The sequence below is a fragment of the Lepidochelys kempii genome, chromosome 7 (assembly GCF_965140265.1).
Source record: "Lepidochelys kempii isolate rLepKem1 chromosome 7, rLepKem1.hap2, whole genome shotgun sequence".
Classification (NCBI taxonomy): domain Eukaryota; kingdom Metazoa; phylum Chordata; order Testudines; family Cheloniidae; genus Lepidochelys; species Lepidochelys kempii.
This window is the reverse complement of record NC_133262.1, coordinates 113,584,569-113,604,264: the sequence shown is the minus strand read 5'-3', so window position 1 is coordinate 113,604,264 and position 19,696 is coordinate 113,584,569. Positions and strand designations below refer to the sequence as shown.

The window sequence follows — 19,696 nt, the reverse complement described above, 5'->3', positions numbered from 1 at the left end:
AGTTATAGCAGTGAGATTCCAGAAACTGAGATCAACTGCAGCCAACCTCATCATACAGTAGCTGATTAAAATCCCTACATAAATATCTGGACAAATTAGCAGGAATCCTCAGGTTACTGGCAAATTGACAACAGGGCCCTCAGTGCTGCAGAAGGAGCAGACTTCAATGCAGCCAATAGAGCTACTCCGGAGTGACATTTAGAGCAGAATCTGTCCCATGTTATATAGAGGGAGGAAGGCTGGCCTTTTGGTTAAGGCACTGAACTGGAATTCATAAGATGTGGGTTCAATTCCCAGTTCTGTCTCACCCTCCTGTGTAAATCGTATGTGAGAACTTACATACAATGGTCACCTTGGTCTAGAAATAGCGAAGAGATTGAAACCTACATTCCAGAATGTGTGTGACCATCTGAGATGTTGCACGGTCTGCTGGATGAGGCATGTGAGTGGGCATCAGTACGGCTGGGTTCTACTCTTACCTAGGGCACTAAGTTGAGCTGTAACCATAAATCAGGCACTGAACTCTGCTGTGACACTGCTTCCTTATTTGTAAATGGGGAATTCTTAACACTCTCTGCGAAGGACCTGGACACACAGTACTTTTCTCCTGTGGGTAACATTGGTTTTCCTGCATCCCTTAAAGCATATTTGATCTGTGTGCTTTGTGAATCTACGAATGCAACTAATAACCATATCCATTTATTGCTCCTTAAAATGCTATATAAAAATGAATACATATACAGCAAACTAACAGATTTTAAGGAAAGTCTGCAAAATAAAAGTTAAAACTGAGTAGCCAAACCAGTTGAACCCCTATCTCTAACTGCACAGCACATGAGAAATTATCACACCATTCCAGCTTCCACAGTACTCCAAATCACTACTCTAACACAAACAGGTCCAACTTCAGCTCTCTGGATTTGGCCTGAGTGGAGTTACTCTACATTTACACCAATATAGCAGAATTCAGCCATTCTGGCGTAGCTCATTTTCAGAGAGCTCTGGTATTTGCAGAAAGACTCCATTTGTCCTCTATGTATTCTCTGCCCATTACTGTCACTTCCAACTGGTCATTCTTCAGTCAAGAAATAAGTTAGATTTTCTATAAAAAATAAAAGGCCTGCTAATTATTTTCTCAAGTGCTTAGAGCAGGAAAGACCAAATTGCTGGGTCTGTCTGACCTCTGGTATTCTAGACTACTATGCTCTGGTGTCTCCACCATACAGCTATTGATTGTAGCGCGAAGCAAATTTGACAAAGGAAAATATTCTGTTTAGGAAGGCTTTTAGCTTCAGTTTCCTAAAGGAAGTGCAATAAAGCCCTCAGAAGGCCAGGTATATCACCTCCCACCAGGAAGGCCTTTCTGTCCAGCTCCTCACTGGAGGATGGGTTTAGCTTCCCCTCAGGTTGCAATGTCCTTGCCCTCTTCTTCTCAGAAGGGGAGTGAGACTGGAATGTGGCATATGCCTCACCGGAAGCAGGAGCAGTTGGTATGGGAGCCCAGGCCTTCCAGCCCCAGCAGGCTCTGACCCCAGGCTCTATGAGATTCAAAAGTGCCCGGCACTCTGAAGTGCTCTCGGAGGTACCCTCCCTGGGTCCCTTCCTACCACTGTGTCTCTGCCATGGCTCCAAGTCCAATATAAGGTAACTAAAGAAAAAGAAAAGCCAACTAAACCATCAGCAGTATGATTTCTATTTTCTTCCGGGTGACTAGCTTTAAAATGTCCCAAGTGACAGGGCTTATACTGTTCCCCTTAGTAAACCTAATAGATCTCATTACAAAAGTCTTAATATTCCTTTTTGGCACTCGATTCGAGGTGCAACGAAAGCATTATTAGAGAGGAATTCACCGTGCATTCAGCAGTGACATTTTCATTCAATTTTTCTGCGGGGTACTGTAGCAGGGTGGTTACCCACTCCTGCCCTGTGGGGCTTGAAAGCCAGCCCTGGGAGAGAGCCAGGGCTAAGGACAAAAAAAAGCTTGGCTGATTGGGGAAATGGCCACAGCTGGGCCGTGCCCCACTCAGGCCGCAGCTGGGCCTATAAAGGGGCTGCTAGGCTGAAGCTTAGCCAGAGTTTCTCTCTGTGTTCAGAGAGAGAGAAAGGCCTGGCTGCAGGGATCAGAGGGAATACCTAGATTGGGGGCAGGGCTGAGGAGGAAAGGCCAGGGGAGCTTGGTCCTGGAAACCCATCAGGCTGCGAGGCCTAGATTAGGGCTTATTAGGTACTGGGGTTGCAAGGGGGCAGCCCATGGGTAGACAGAGACAGCAGGTCCAAACCCCCTCGCCTGTGATTAGTGGCTGATACACTGCAATCTGCCCTGGGGAGCGGGGCTAAGTGATGACTGGCAATAGCCAGGACTGAGGTGAGGTGGGGGTAGTGGGTGGGGGTTCCCTGGGGAGGGGAGACCCTCAGGGCTTGCTGGCATTTACTGCCAGGGAGGCAGCACCCAAGTGGGAGAAGGCACCGGGTCCTGGGAGGGACTGGGGCCAGCAGTAAGGCGGATCACCAGGCAGCAGAGGGCACTCCAGAGGCTGATGAGCTAATTCCCAAAGACAACCCGCAGGAAGCGCCGCTGCGTGAATCCAGCTCTATTACAGGGACAGATTGTGTTGCTTAGCATTGAAGTACACGCATGAGCACTGGAGCTACTCGATCTTATTCTGATTTAATCATTTCCCCCCAAAACTTACAAATTAGTAGATTTCTTTTCCTAAAGCCATTACAGGGATTCCTAAGGGAAGTTACTCCAGAATGCAACAGAACAGATCATTACACATCTTAAGGCATCCCAAAAAAAAAAAAAAAAGCCAACACACGAAAAACAAAACCAACCCACACACCCTTTAACTTTTTTTTAAAATTAGAGATTTACAGCACCTTTTGCTAGATATATTGGTCCTTATCAAAATACTCTCCAGTCCTGTCTCTCTTAGTCCGGGGCAGCTACTCTGTATTCAACACCAATTTTGGTTGTGTGTCTGCTTCCAAAAGGACTCTCACATGCCTTCCCTCCTCACTGTGCTTCAGAGCCTTCTCTTACTGGCTCACTCTCTCACTGCTCTCAGATATCCAAATACACACATGTTACTTCCAATTTAAAGCGGTGTAAGGGAGATCAGAATCAGACTCACTATTGTCAAAGTTAGGGTGACCAGAGAGCAAGTGTAAAATATTGGGACAGTGGGTGGCCGGTAATAGGTGCCTATATAAGAAAAAGCCCCCCAAATTGGGACTGTACCTATAAAATAGGGATATCTAGTCAAAGTATGCAAAGCCCTGTACATTTGGTGGAAAGTTTCAGATATACACATAGGTTTCTCCTCTGGACTCCATTCCATGAATTCTCTACCGCTATTCTCTCATGTGTACACAGACACCTCCCATTCTCAGAAGTTCAGAGAATAAGTTTAGGATTTCTTCACCCATCTTTCAAATGTTTGCAGTCAACACACATCTCCTTCCCCATGTTTATCATTCTTCAATCATTTTCTATAGATAGATTCCAATTGTTACATATAATCAACAAAGGGTTTGGAATTTTTGTTACTACTTCACTGTGATTCCTGCTTCTTAGTTTCAGCCTGCTGCCTAGTGAATTAGTCCATATAAAGAGTCCCCTTCAGCACCAGTGCTAACGTTTTCTAAAAATACTTCCAGAGCATCATAAATAGCAAGATGGATGGAATTCATAAACCCCCTTAGGGGACAAAGTCTTTTTGCTTCTGATAACTATGAAGTGGGGCTAATGCACGGAGCATAAAATGCATCTTTCTGCACTGGTTTGTTTGGTCTTTTTTTGTCTTGCAGAAAGGAAAAATGTGAACTTCCAGCATCTGCAAAAGCTGTCTCTAGGGGGTTGCTTTTCCAACAAGTCTCACAGCCTCCCAAACCTAGACTTCAACATGACAAATTCAATGAGATTGATCATCCAAAACACAGACCTGGTCTTATCAAAGGAAATTTCAGCTCCCTCTGCGTACTTTATAGTACTAGATAAGGAAAAAGGACAGAATAACACACCGCATTTTTATAGTTCTTTACACTGCAGAGATCTGCAGAAACATTAATTTACCCTCACAACCTTCCCTCCCAGTAGATCTACCTGGATATTTCTGAACATTCATCATCACACTATCTAGGTGCTGAGAAGGTAGGTAAGGATGAGTTACTTTGTGAGCATAACATAAGGAAAACACAAAGGAGATCCTTCTCTTTCCACTCCACTTTTCCAGTTCTCCACAGTGAAATCTAACACTGACCACCATGTGACGCCAACGTTTTGGCTGTTTTAACTGTTTTAACAGTGGGAACTTCAAAAGCACCAAAGCGGCCATTGAGAGTTAGCGGGACTTGTGATCTTGAAGTCCCTCTGGCATTTTTTGAAAATCCCAACCTATCACCAGAAAGAGGCCAAATGGCTTTTTACTTATGTGCTTCTTTGGGTTTTAAAACAGCTCTGTGAACAACAGTTTGGGGTTTTTTTTAGTTTTGGGAGGGTTGGGGGTTTTTTGGTTTTGTTTTTTGGTTTGCTGGCATTTGTGAAGAAACAAGTAGGTTTGGGTTGACCCAAAAACAAAAAAATTCAGAATTTTCAATGAATTAATAAGTTGAAAAATAATTTGTTTAGGGTAAAAAAATGTTTTGTTTAGATTCTGTGAATATTTTTGTTTAATGTTTTTGCATTTTTAAAAATAAAATTGAAGGAAAATTCCAAAACAAAAACATTTCAACTCAGAACATTGAAGTGTTTCACTTTGAAAATGTTGTAACTTTTATGGAATTTTTGTTTTTTCAAGATGAACAATTTAGCTAAAGCAATATGAATTCATATATTTTTTCCACTGAAAAATTTCATCCCGCTCTAGTTTTAAAAATAGAAACTGTGCAAATAAATCATGACTCTACAGTTGCTACTGTGAAAGTTAGATCAATATTAACTTTGTGCATCTATCTTACAGAGGTAAGGCCAAAGTCTATAAGGCCAAAGTCTATTTTGACTTAAATCAGTGATGATTTAGAGTAACTCCATCAAAGCCAGCAAAGTTACTCTAGATTAACCCTGGTGGAACTCAGAACAAAATTGGCCCAGAAATATCAGATAAGATTCTTGACTGTGCAAGATTATTTTAAAAATTAAACCAGTTGATAATGTTTTGAGTTACTGGTCTCCTGTTCTTCCTCTCCAGAAATAATAATAATTTTAAAAAGAAAGGTGTGATCAAAACTGTTTTGTTTGAGGGAAGACAAAAATGTCACAGCTACTCTACAATAAATGACCTCATCATTAAAATTCTCATAACTACACTGTATCGATGTAAAGAAATATTATAATGCTATTATGGCAGTTAAAGTAAACGAACTGATATTAATTACTTATAATTTTAATATGCCATTATCAGACAGACACGCTATCATGGCAGATAGGCTTAACTTTGTTTAAAAAGCTTATTTTTTGCAGAAATATATCATCTATTTATCCAGAAAGGTTATGGGTCTAAGATGTGAAACTCCTAACATGTATCTTTTGTACATACATAATACATTCTCTCTTGTTTAGCTCAAATATCAAAACAGCTGGTAATAGAAAAAAGAAAAGTTTCAACATTTTTGGACTGAGGTTACTTCAGTTCATGTTACAGCAGTCCCTAAATCCTAATCAAATTGTTTTCTCAATTCTAGCTTTATCCAGTATTTTAGGAACAAAATAGGGCACGCTTTTTGTTCTTAGCATCTGTCAATTCAACTATGACTGAAGTTTTATAACTCTTCTTCAGAGATCAAAGCCCCAGCAGTTCTGGATTGTCTCAGATGTCCGAACCACTATAAATATTCAGCTTTGAATAACCACATTACTTATTATTCTTACTGTCTTCTCAGAATACATTTTTACATCTTTTTTTTAAAAATAGCTTGTCTTGTTTAAATTGTTAAAATTCCAATTTCAATAAAAAAGAACTATTCTGTAGCAGAAAAGAACTCTTCCCTCCCCACCTCACTCTGTTCCCCGTCTCTCTCTCTCTCACACACACACACACACCCCTCTAATCTGAACTGAATGCCTGTATTTTTACTCATGAAAGGAATATTAACAGGTAACAATATGACAAGAGGTCAAACTGAGCACAATTTCAATGAGGTCCAATCACTGTTATGCTTCTATTCATCGTTAAAAACCAGCAGACATTTATAGATTTCTTTTAGGGGGATAGTAATTCTACTGGTTGGATTAGTTATTTCACATATTGGTAAGCTCCAGTTCACCTTCCACTTACATTCTTCAATCCTCTCTCTTCTTTTGCCAGACCTCCATGTATATTAATGTCCAAATGCAAGTGTTGCTTTCCTACAGACAGTGTAAAATTACATTCTGAATACAAGAATTGGACCTAAATATTTTGCCAATGTTCCTCCCAGGAGAGAACAAGTGTCTGAACACAGACACACATGGTAATATTGCACTTTCACACATGCACGTGGCTGAAGAACTGGAATAAAGGAGTCAAGGAAGCCCTGTTGCCGTGAAATTGGTACACTTCAACAGCACATCAGATTTCTTTAACAGGCATTAAAACATTATGATTTGAGGTTTGTTTGGCTGGATTCCCATCCACACTCAATCTAACTTTAAGGAGATTGCTGGCTTTAATTATTTAGATTTACAAGAGACATCTGTGATAGTCACCATTTTGGTTGACACACCAGGAATCAAGCCAGGTATCTCCAAAGCTATAAATATGAGTCTCTACAGCTTGAGCAAAGGAGGAGACAGATTCTGAATGGGCTGTAATAGATGAGCATCCTCTGGATCAGTCATCAACAACTGACTATGAAGGTTCGTACAATGCATCTGGAGTTCCGGTGGACCAATCAGGGAAGCAAACTTCACAGTTTTCCTCCCACATAACCAAGGCAGGAAGGGTTTTTCTCCCTCTGGCTTTCATTCCTCTCAACCCTGCTATATGTTTTCATAAGCCTAGTGTTAAGTAGCCTTCATTTTATATATATTATCTTATTGAACATGGATCCAATCATGCTCCTACTGAACTCAACGGGATCATGTGGAGAAGTGGCAGACCCTAAAGTGGTCTCTTCTTTCTTTGCGCCCCAGTTCTATGAATCTTACTCACACTGCAGAGACCTTACACGCATCAGAAATTCCTCTGAAGCTAACCAACCAAAGTGCAAAACTAACAGTGTTTTATTTTGTAAATATTTGGCATATGCTCTTTTACATCTTCAGTGCAAGGAGACCTGGGAAGAATAAGAGTTCCTGTAAGCGTTTTTCACAGCACTAGCTTAGATTTCTCCTCCACTGAAGCCTTTGACAGTTAATCAGGATTCAGCTCTTTTTCTAACTTGGCTGGAGACTGCTCCTGGACTTTTCAATGCCAAAAATAGAGTGGAATCTTTCCTCACTAGTTAAAGAAAAAACGCCGTTTGAACAGTGGTTTTGCTGACTTCTGTCTTGATCACTGGAGCTACGTAACAGCCTGATACGATGGCAACAAAAATCAGCTTCACGGTAAGAGTGATTATAGCAGAGTCCTTTTATTGAGCCAAATCCCACAACCCTTATTCATACAGAACTCCCACTGGAAGAAATCAAAGTGATGACATACTTAAAATGATTAAAGTAGGATCCCGAATATAGAAAAGTAAGTCATAAACACCACCAATATATTGGAGAAATTGACATTAGTTCGCCACCTTGAATTAAAAAGTATCCAGTTTTATGGCTATATAGTGTCATTTGCCTGTGATTTTTGCAAGTGGGTTCTCTTTCTTCATCTGTAAGAAAGCAGCAAAATTAAACTCCTTATCTTATAACCAGAGAGCAAGTTTTGCTACTGACTGTTGTGCATATTGTGATTAAAACTACTCATGTCCTTTGACATACTCTAAAGAAGGGTCACTTTTAAATGGTATGCCAGTGCGATACCAGGGGAAAGTTCAAGAGTATGAAACAAAAGAAACTCTATAAGAGTTGGCATGTGAAAAGTGGCATGCACTCCAATATACTGTTTAGTTTAATAAAGAATGTTCTCACTACAGATTAACATTATTCACTCAGGCCCTGATTTGGCAGAATGCTTTAAGCATGTGCTTAAATCTAATTGACTCAAATGAGAGTTAAGCACATGTTCAAGCTCTTTGAGGAATCAATACCTCACAGTTTACTAGTTTGTTTCTCTCTATTGTGACAGGGTCCGGCCAGATGGCTATAGGAGAGTAATAGAAGGCAGATATATTAGCCCCAGCTTAAATAGGTCCCTTTTCCCTGGGTAAGGTAACAGGGAAGGTTCCAGAACAATCAGGAACCTTCTGGAGACAATTAAGACAGGCTGATTAGAACACCTGCAGCCAATCAAGAAGCTGCTAGAATCAATTAAGGCCGGCTAATCAGGGCACCTGGGTTTTAAAAAGGAGCTCACTTCAGTTTGTGGTGTGCGTGTGAGGAGCTGGGAACAAGAGCACTAGGAGCTGAGAATGAGAACGCATACCGTTGGAGGACTGAGGAGTACAAGCATCATCAGACACCAGGAGGAAGGTCCTATGGTGAGGATAAAGAAGGGGTTGGGAGGAGGCCATGGGGAAGTAGCCCAGGGAGTTGTAGCTGTCACACAGCTGTTCCAGGAGGCACTCTAAACAGCTGCATACCACAGGGCCCTGGGCTAGAACCTGGAGTAGAGGGCGGGTGGGCCCAGGTTCCCCCCCAAACCTCCCAGCTCCTGGTCAGACACAGGAGGAGTTATCCTGAACTGTGGGTTCATGAAAATGGCCAAACTGAGGGCTGCTGTGAAGCTCCAAGGCGAGCAAATCCACCAATAAGCACAAGACCCACCAAGGTAGAGGAGGAACTTCGTCACACTACCTTCCTTGAAATGGGAACTGAAAAAGTTTGTCTAGTTTCCCTGTGCCTTTATCGTCTGTTGAAATGCTATTTTCTCTACTTCCTACAGCAATACCTCCTCAGTGAATCACAGTTGTACGGTACAGATATCCCTACAGCCCATCTCCTAGAGCAACAATACAAATACAGAAGGGAGATCCCACCACCTCTCCTTCTGATGGTAGAAGCATAGCAGTCTCACAAAAGGCTAAGGTACCTTAGCACTTCAGTCTTTTTTACATTCATGTCAACAGATCCTCTACTAAAATGGAGACCTCAAAAAAAAAAAAAAAAAGGTACGTAATTTCCAGCAAAGGCAGAATGCATACGATCTCTTGTAGTTGTAGTGAATCTACAGGACTCTAAGGTCATGTGATTAATATTGAACACAAACTGATCCACTGGCATAACTCTAGAAATCTGTGATATCTAGCTTCTGAAGGGTGAAGGGATAAAACAGGGTTCCCAGCTTGTAGTGGTAGGAACACATTACTGTATTTCATCCATTTGGTCCAATCTTTACACCTGATCCTGCAAAATACTTAGTTCCTTATTCAAGCAAATGGGACTGTTCACCATAGTAAACACAATGTTCAGCAGAGTTTGCAGAACTGGGACCTTCAATTGCACTAAATCATCTAAGGATGAGCAAATTCCTTCTTTAAGACATGCAACAATAATCGTTAAATACTTTATAACTGCCTGTAACATTAATACAGTATTTGCTATAGACTGGGTGGTTTGGTTTGGTGTTTAACTATGATGTTCAGCTGCCTGGAAAGACATCCCAGCTAAAACACACAAAATGATAAAATATTAAGCACCAAGGACTGGTCCCAGGATTTTACAAACACAACTCTGCCTTCCATTATGAGCTTCTGCCTTCAAACTGCATAATTAAGGGGCAATTAAGAAATTATGAGAATTGAGGAGAACTGGTTTCCATTTTCAATTATTTACAGATATGATTCAAAATGAAGTGTTGATTCATTTCAAATCCATTACAAGCAAAACAATTGAGAAGACAAATCCCAGGAAGATTGATTTGAGAGATTTTAAGCCACATGCTAGCTTTTGGTATTTTTCACTCAACTTCTAAAAGCAATTTTGCCTGCCTTTCCATCCCTAAGCTGATTCTTATTTTCCTTGTGTGCAAATCTATTCAAAGCTGTGCATCTAAAATAGATTTTACTTCATTGTCCCAGTTTCCTCTTATTGTTGCCATTTGCTTCTATACCACTTTTTCCATTCATTTGGGACTAATTTTCATTAACCTTAAAAGAACATGCAATCAATCTGAAGGGGCAGGAGGTTAAACAAAAGAGCAACCCAAGAGAAATATTAATTTTAAAGTCTAATAGATCAGTAATTCATTCTTCTTCCCCATCAAAACAAATGTTCCACCAGATTTGAATGTTAAAGGGCTGGAAGGATCAGTTCCCAGAGTGCATAATTTGCCTAAGTGACAACACAGGACCTGATCCTGAATCTATTGACTTCAGTGAGTTCAAGATGAAGTGCTTCAATGAGTTGAGGATCAGGGAGGGGAAAAGGATAACTGACTACAAGTTTTTGGCAGAGTAAACACAAAGGATAGGCAGGAATTAGCTAACCTGGGGATTACAGTATGAAATTAATATGGAGATATTTAGTGTGATTGTTTGAAAAAACAAAACAAAAAAACCCTTACAGTGAGCTCTATTAGGCTGCAGAACATTTTCCCAAGGAAAGTGGTGGAAACCCATCACTTGGGGCATTTGAATCTAGACTAGACAAATTCCTTAAAACAGCGTTTCTCGAACTTTAGCAACCCGAGGACCGCCATTTTGATTTTAAAATTTTTTGCGCCACCCCATCCCCCCACCAAGCCATCTGCTCAGCCCCAGACCCCACTCCCACTCCACCCCTTCCCCCAAGGCCTGGCCCCCACCCCTCGTCTTTCCACCCCGTCCCTGCTCCTCTCCTCCCTCCCAGCACCTCCTGCACTCCACTGAACAGCTGTTCCCCAGCCTGCAGGAGGCACTGGGAGGGAGGGGGAAGAGTTGATCAGCGGAGCCCGCGGACCCCCTGGAGTACCTTTGCAGACCCCCAGGGGTCCTTGGACCCCAGTTTGAGAAAGACTGCCCTAAAATATACATTAAGGAACTCTCCTGAAGAGGTAGGGAGATGGACCAAATAACCTACCAGGACTTTTCTATTTATGATTTCTATAATTCTATACTTATACTTCTAGAGCAAGACAGGGCACAAGATATGCTGTAAAAATGCAGCTTAAACCATTTGTGTATGTATCTGTCAGGTTAATGAACATAAAACATTGAGACACTTTGAGGCTGGAATCACCCCAAGGTCTACCTAGGGCTATCCAGCTCATGGGAAGTGCCAGACTGACACCACAGGAAACTAAAGTCCTTTTGTTCACTAACATGGACCCTGGTCTACTAGGAATTGGACAAAGACTGATGTTCCATATAGGCCAACACAGCCAACCTGAGCTGAATGTGAACTGGAACAATGAACTTCAAGGGATCCATATCCCCTGAGACATCAAGTCCCCCTAAAACCTTTTCAGCAGCGTGCTTACTCAAAAGAACATACAAATTTAATTCAGCTTGGAGGACCTGGGTGTCTCACCTTTGCCTTCAAAATTGCTATCAGCTCCTCAAAATTCTAACTAGCTTTTATTAATTAAATAAAATAATCCATCGCAGGAGCTCATTATAAAGCTGCTGTTTGTGAAGCACTCGGAAGATATAAAGTGCTCTAACAATGCTCAGGGTCAGACTGGGCCAGTGAGGCACAAGTCTGTGTCAGGGCACAGCACAGCAGCGTGGTCCCAGAAGAGGCCCCAGGACGTATGTCCCAGAGCTTCCAGAGCCCAGGGCAGGGCAGGCCACGCCACCCCGAAGGAGGGTGCAGCTTGCTCCATGGAGAGGAAGAAAGGAAGAGGAGGACCCCATCTCCTCCTGCCTTATGTGGGAAGTCTGAGAGGCATGGGCAACAGCCAGGGGCTAGCAAGGAAGGGCAGGAATTGCAACCAGGGATGGCCACCCCTGCCTTGGGAGAACAAGGGAGGGGACTGAAGGAAAGTAGCTTGCACCTTCCATGCTCCCGTCTGTCCTACACAAGGGGAAGGCATAAACTATTATTATTTACTTAAACAGATGGCTTAGCATCAGCACTTTGGGAGACTCAGGTGCAGGTTTTAGGTGGATGCTCTCACTGCCTCGGCTTGCAGAGGCTGAGGGTGCTATGGAGATTGTATTATCAGATATTGGAAGCCAGAGAGGAAGGAGTGCGTTGTATGACTCAACAGCAACCCCTCCAATGGCCTCAACTGATTAACAGAAGTGGGGCTCTGACAAGTCCAGACTATTCCTCTTCTCCAGAGGATGGTGGGTATGAGGGATACCTTGAGAATGGGAGGCTGTAAACGGGGGAGCAGGGGGTGGGAAAATGGAGGGAATTTGAAATGAGACACTCAACCCTATCTCTCAACAGGTCTTGAACAGTTCCGCTTTGTTTCTCTATCAGCTTTGTAGCACAACGTGGGTAACATCAGCAACCCCCAGCTTCAGAATTTGATTGCCATTCCTCTTATAGAGAGCAGATCATTTATTAGAAATTATTTTAATTTGGGAAGTGCTTAAAGAATGTGTGGTGCAAGGTAGGGGGCTGCAAGAGATCACAGACTCAGCAAAAATAAAATTTAAAAACAAGCTGGGTCACTGGGGGATGCACTTTCAACAATGTCTTACAAAGATGCTGCTCCCAGCTTAGAACAGACCCTCCAATTTTTTTCACCCTCCACTTTAAGCATGGGATTTGGGAGTATATTTCATACATTCCATCGTTCTTGAATTGTATTCTTTTCCCACCACCACACACAGAGTTTCCCAGCCTCTGGATTCCATGTAAAGGACAGTCAATCAATAGTTAAGCCATGCATTACTTCAACAGCAATGTCTATCAGAGATGGCTGTGATTAGGCTGAAGAGAAAAATACCTCTGACAGACAGAAAGACATTGCAGTCTAGATTGGAAGTCTTGGGTGTGGAAGACCACATTACCGCCTGCTGGACGGCTGATTCAATACTAGGCATACGCAATACTGTTGAGACAATGACAAACTGAGAAGAAAAGAGTATGTGGAAAGCCCAGCCACTAGGTTTGTGCGGGTCAACATGTACATCAATCAAAGTGATGTCAGCAGAAGTGTGTGTGTATGTGTGTGTACACTTGTTTGCAGCTGATAGAGCTAGTCTTAAAGCTTGAGAAAATAAGGATAAAATTAGTTTTTATCATAAATAGGAGCCAGCACTTTCATTTTTCCATTTCTCACCAAAAGATCTTCAGTGTTTACCTCAGCAGAAATCCACATGTACTGGAAAGAAGAAGCAAGTGATGTGCTGCATGAATATATAAAATAAGAAATGATACTTGGGAGAAACAGCAGAGTAAGTTATTCCTTACTTCATCCTAAGGGGGAAATTCAATTATCAGCTTATACGAGTGTAGACTAGTGGTCTCAGCACAGGACTAGAAGCTAGGAATTCTCTAGCTCTGAGACCCAAGTTAAAAATAATACAAGCGAAAAGTGCTCTATCGGCATGTCATTAAATCAAATATGTAAATACACTTTATATTACGGTCCATTGCTTGTTATTTCAAACTAAGCAATTCCATTACTTCACTCATGGATTATGGAATACCAAGCTAGCCATCATAATTGTATTCTGTGTAACATCCACTCTCATGACATAGTACAACCAGTTGATGTTATATGTAGAAAATGCTTCTATACCACTTCTCAGGTTCTATCAACAACTAGTTACTTTTGTTGTGATGCTACGCTCATTAAGGAGACATAGCTAATGATCGAAGTGTGGTTTTAGGTGTATTCCTCCTTCTGAACAAGCTACCTTTGGGGCTGAAAATGGCTCACGCTGACCCTCTTGGAATCCTTTTTGAAAGATTGGAAATATCTGCATTATTTGACCATGGGAAAGCAAACAGATAGACAGACCTGTACATCTGTCACACCTTTTTCCTCTAGCATAACTAAATCCACCACCAAAAAACCCAGTCTATTTGTAAAACTTAAACTTTCCATGGATTCAGACCTCCAGGAGAAGTGTTTTTGACATGCTTCAAGCAATTTGAGATAATATGCACAAGGAGGGCATAAGATGATACTTTGCAGTAATATAGTCTTTCATCCAGTGATGTTCAAGCTCTTTGCCAACAATTAACCCCCGCAGTGCACTTGTGAGATAGGAAAAGAGTATACAGGGATAACTTCACAGCTGAAAGGCAATCACGTATGGGGCCAAACACAGCAGCTATTGAACCATGCGCAGCAACACTACATAAGAGTTTAGGATAAGAAGTTAATATCTTTTCCAGCTGACAGCCTGATTCAATACTCATTTGAAATCAGTGGGAGTCCTTCTATTGACTCCAATGGGATTTGGAACAGGTCCTGAAACTGCAGAGGTAATTTTAGGTAGCTAGAAATGTGCAGAGGAATTTTCAAAGGGCCTCCTTTGGATGCTCTGCAGAGGATTTGGGGAAGGGACACGGGTAGGTGAGGGTGACGGGGGATATGTCAGAACAGAGGAGAGGAGCAAGGGGAAGCTCATTTACACAGCCCCAGAATCTGCAATTATCTTCCTCAAGAATGAGCTGCTGGGCAAGTGCTCACAAACCCTCTCTGCCAACATAACAAAGAGACTGAGAACTCAGGCTGAATATCAGGTAACTGCTGTGGAAGATGACAAGATGCAGGAGTCGTGGATTTATGCTGGGTATCCAGCCACTGCAGCCATGAACTCCCGCTTTACATCACATATAGCTATGCTATTCATGGAATAACTACATTTTCTACCTCTATGGGCTCAATCCTATCCAATTCCTCCATCTTGGCTCTTCTAAAAACCTGTCTTGTTGTGTGTTGGAGAGAGGGAGGGAGGGGGGAGTTTACTCTGTGTATTGCCTGTTATCAGAGTACACAAAATGGCAGAGCTACCAATTAGAGGCTGATGCGTGATCACTTTCATCAGGAAATCAGGAATCACTTTCTTCAGGAATTTCATCAGTACCTCTTACAATAGCAACTTTTGAGCACCTTTAGTGGCCTGAACCAATGGCCACTGAAGTCAACGGAAGAGCTCCCATTGACACCAATGGGTATTGCATCAGGACCCTTGATGGCCCCATAGCTCTTCTGAAAATACTGTTTACATACCCATAGCACACCTGCAAATCCCATGCCATCATGCTATTCCAGCTACAGAGCTCTCAGTCCACGTGGGCACAACTGAACAGTAGATCAGAAAATCCCCAATGTGTTCAGCTCCCACTTGGGCCACTTGGTGGCTTCCCAAATGGCTATTTGTGCGTGCCCAAATTTTTGGAAATTTTCACCCTAGTTACTGTTGCAATAACTGGGCATACAAATTTACACTAATTGTGAGCTCAATTGTAAATCGAACCTGAAAGTTCATACGATGTCACAATAACCTATAACCTGATGGGAAAAGGAATAAAAGGGAGACAGAAAAACTGAATTAGTGCAAACAAAAAGGATTATTGATATAATTCTAGGACTGTGGTAAGATCATGCTGAGTAAACCAGCGAAGTGTGGAACCAGAAATCAGTAAAACAAATGTTATGTTGGAAACTAGCCCTGGTGGGCAAAATAATGAGAGGATGGGCTATTTCACCCACAATTCCCTTTGTGAAAGGAAGAGACTTTGAGGAGAAAAACTGGCTATTGAGGCAAGCTGCACCAGCATGGCTGCCATTCCCACCATCTCCTGAGACCTCACACCTCACATGCTGATCCTGAGAGATGTCCTGACCAGACAAGGGCCAGAGAGAGGGACCCAGATGACACTGCCATCTCTGCTGGCTCCAGCTGAATCCCAAACACTACATGGGATGAAACGGGATCAGACTTTAACAACAACAGCTCCAGCCCATCTCTACTAACTTCTTCTCTTTTCCAAAAGAGGACACTTATTACATCTTTGATACCATCAAAGAGACTATCAAACAAGGGTTTTTTTCCTTCTAAAAACTCTCTCCAGTGAAAGGGAAAGGAAACTAGGGATAGTGTTAAAATAAAAGCCTTATTTTACATTTCAAATGCTTTACCTGTTTTTCCTTCTTTTCTGTATCTTTAATAAAAGGTTAGAGTGATTTTAATGGTGTGTTTGCCAGGGTACTAAGCAGGCTGAGGTCTCTGTATACCAAACCCCAAACCTTGTTCAAAGTTGGACAGTGACTGGGTCTTGTTAACACCTTTAGTCCATATAGTCTATCTACATTAATACAACACCCAATGTGGCATTTGGCCAAAACAGTACCATTAACAGATTACAGAGAGTGCTGCAGGATCTTCAATGGCCTCATGTGGTCACCACCACAGTTTAGCTTCTCCTCTGAAAGCCAGCACCACCAGCATTACATTGCCTCCTTATATCATGCTGCATATCACGGGGTCCACTCTCCACAGGTGGCACCTTCTCCCTGCTGCTCTGGGAAATCAGCTCTTTCCAGGTCTGAGGCTTACTTCAGCTACTTGCTGCATGCTCTGTTGCCACTCTCTCTCTCTCTCTGAACTCAGTGTGCTCCCTCTTTATCAGCTAGCCCCCCAGCCAAGTCACTAGGCGTATCTCCCCCTTCCGCGGTGTCAAAGTCTTTCCTTACCAGCAGTCTTAGGCAGCATCAAGGCTACTGTAGTGTTCATGTTATGTTATGCCTCTTTCCACAGGGTACGCAGGATGGCAGAGGGGGAAATGGCCAGTGGATCTACTCAGTTGTAATCATCTCCCCCAACCCTCCACATGCTAGTGCTCATGGAGCCACCACAGAGCTGGTGTTGCAAACTTCCTTCACGCAATTCTGAAATCCTACTGCCCCTCCCGCCCGCATCCGTGTTTTCAGGACTTTGAGACCCGAATTTTCCCCAATGAGAATATTTTTTCAAACTCCCAACATAACTTCACCACAGAAACTGGAATCCATTAGAATTAGAGACCATTAAAAATGGGCACTTCAAGGGGCTACATGTTTTCATACTTCCTGAACTAAGGGTTTCACCATACACGGTGATTATTTTTAGCCAGTACCATTTATATTTATATCAAAGATGGCATGCTGTGCCCTTCTCTTTACAGCCATATAAGAGACATGGTCCCTGCCAAAAAGAGTTTACAACCTCTGGCCCCGATCCTCTAAGCTGTTTCATGTGGGTCCTTACAACTACACAGAGATCCATTAAAGTCAATTTTAGAAATGGCCCACCTTGATTATCATACACATTGTAAGGAGAGTGGTCACTTTAGATAAGCTATTACCAGCAGGAGAGTGGGTTTGTGTGGGGGTGGGGGGTGAGAAAACCTGGATTTGTGCTGGAAATGGCCCAACTTGATTATCATACACATTGTAAGGAGAGTGATCACTTTAGATAAGCTATTACCAGCAGGAGAGTGGTGTGGGAGGAGGTATTTTTTCATGCTTTATGTGTATAAAAAGATCTTCTACACTTTCCACAGTATGCATCCGATGAAGTGAGCTGTAGCTCACGAAAGCTTATGCTCAAATAAATTGGTTAGTCTCTAAGGTGCCACAAGTACTCCTTTTCTTTTTATTAAAGTCAATACACTCCTTGCAAAGTAGCTTCAGATTAGAGGCTCCTGTGTACATAACACCATGAAAGATGACAAAAAACAAAGATCTAGGAGAAAGCTGGGGACAGGCACATGAGATGCATCACAATAATCATGAAAAGAAAAGGAGTACTTGTGGCACCTTAGAGACTAAATTGGTTAGTCTCTAAGGTGCCACAGGTACTCCTTTTCTTTTTGCGAATACAGACTAACACGGCTGTTACTCTGAAACAATAATCATGAAGTTTCTTTGTTTGTTAACCACATCTTCATGGTTTCGTAAATTGTTTTTTTTTAATGTAATGAGCTATTTGGGATGCATTTTTAAACTAACATTTTACTTATCTATTATTAAGATTTTCTTTTTTTCCCCAGGTGAAAGAGAAGATCATTAATATCTTTTGTTTCTTGTGATGTGATTCAGATCCTTAACTTTCTGCTTTCATTCCCCCCATTCTTCAGTGGGCACTAATTTTAACCAAACAAAATCAAAGCACCAAACTCCAGATAGCCATGCCTGCATCAACTTTCAAATCGGAAGCAGCAACGTTCTGCATTTAATCAGGGCAGAGCTGCTCATTGCAAAAGAAATGTGGAGTCAGACTTTACACACAGACAAGGAAGAGCCTCAAATTTAAGCCTTCTGCCATTAGAAATCATGCAAATTGGGTCTAAAACTTTAAAATGCTCCTTTTAGAGCTCCTGCACATTTCTATAAAAAGCGTTATTGTCATTAAAAATTGCACAGGGCAACCCATGCTCAGTATCACTGTTCAGTAGTCAGGCAATGGCTGAGCTGTTAATATGTCATTAATAATAGTAACCACTGAGTTCTGATTGACTATAAAACCACACTCAGCATCATCTTCCTTTTCTCCCGAAAAATATATTCATCTTTAAAAAGGAAACATTTAACAATTGCTCCTCCCTGCACACTTTCCTTCTAGTCCTATTATTTTATGCTTCTAGCTTTTAAATTGTTTAAAAAAATACAAATCAGGGCTAACAAGGTCTCAGGAATACAGTCCTACAGGTGTATATCTCTGTCTATTTTTAAAGGCTGCTCTGCAGCTTTAAATCTTGCTGCATCGAGCTCTGGAATATTTGCATCACAGAGCTGCAAAATGGTACCAGGCAGGGAGAAGACAAAAAAAATTTCTCCTCACCTCACCTTTAACAGTCTCTAGAGACAGTTCAACAGCCTGCGACGAGGACCCCCCTCCCACCCCACACTGGCTGAATGGGGTGAGCAGGGCACTCATGTACAGCAGCAGTGCAAAGAAACACAAACCACCAAGGTCAAGCAAAGCCCTATACAATCAGCAGCATCTCCCAGAGCAAATCTGCAGCCAAGTTTCTGGCAGGGGGCTGCTGCACGGTACATGGCAACGGGCTCGGGCTTGCATTTCCTCGGGGGGTGGAGGGGGGAGGGCAAAGAAAACGCCAACCACCGCTCCGCACCCCAAACACAGCTCCGTCCATTTCCCTCGCCCGAGCCCCGGCTGCGGGGGGGGGGGGCGATATGCAGCCTGGCGGAGACTCACCTCTCGCAGACATGGCTCAGGCAGCGTGAGCAGGCGGGGGAAGGCAGCGAGTCTCGCTGGTTAAGGGAGGGGTGGGGGAGACGGGAGATGAGCAGGTGCCGTGGTCCTGCGGGACGGCCACCCATGTGCCGGGGATGGAGAGGAGCCGGCTGGTACCTGTCTGCCGCGTGCCCCGGAGCAGCAGAGCGGCGCAGGACGCTCCATGGACAATAACACCAGCAGCCGCAGCCAATGCAGACAGTGAGCGGCCGGGGCTGGGCGGGTCTAGGCTGCCTCCCTCCCTCCTTCCCTTCCCCCCACCCAGCGCTGCAGGCCGGGCCGCGACGCCCGGCAGCAGATCAATACATCCACCCGCCAAGGGATCTCCGGGAAGCCGCTCCCCGCAATGCACCGGCTGCCTGGGCCAAGCGCCGAGCTGGGGGAGGCAGTGAGGGGCTCTGATTGCAGAATAGAGCACGTGTGTGTGTGTGTGTGCGCGCGCTCTGGGTGTGCAAGAGAAGGGAGGGGGATACGTGTGTGCGCGCGCTCTGGGTGTGCAAGAGAAGGGAGGGGGATACGTGTGTGCGCGCGCTCTGGGTGTGCA

General features: G+C 43.0%; 1 protein-coding gene across 1 annotated transcript in view; it reads right to left on the bottom strand.

Moving 5' to 3' along the window:
* ABLIM1 (actin binding LIM protein 1) overlaps positions 1–19,363 on the bottom strand; it is a 314,726-nt gene extending 295,363 nt beyond the window's left edge. Inside the window, exon 1 of the mRNA XM_073354282.1 lies at positions 19,114–19,363. Within this exon, the coding sequence (XP_073210383.1) occupies positions 19,114–19,126 (13 nt within the window). The 5' untranslated portion in view covers positions 19,127–19,363. The remainder of the gene's footprint in view (positions 1–19,113) is intronic.
* Positions 19,364–19,696: the final 333 nt, after the last annotated feature.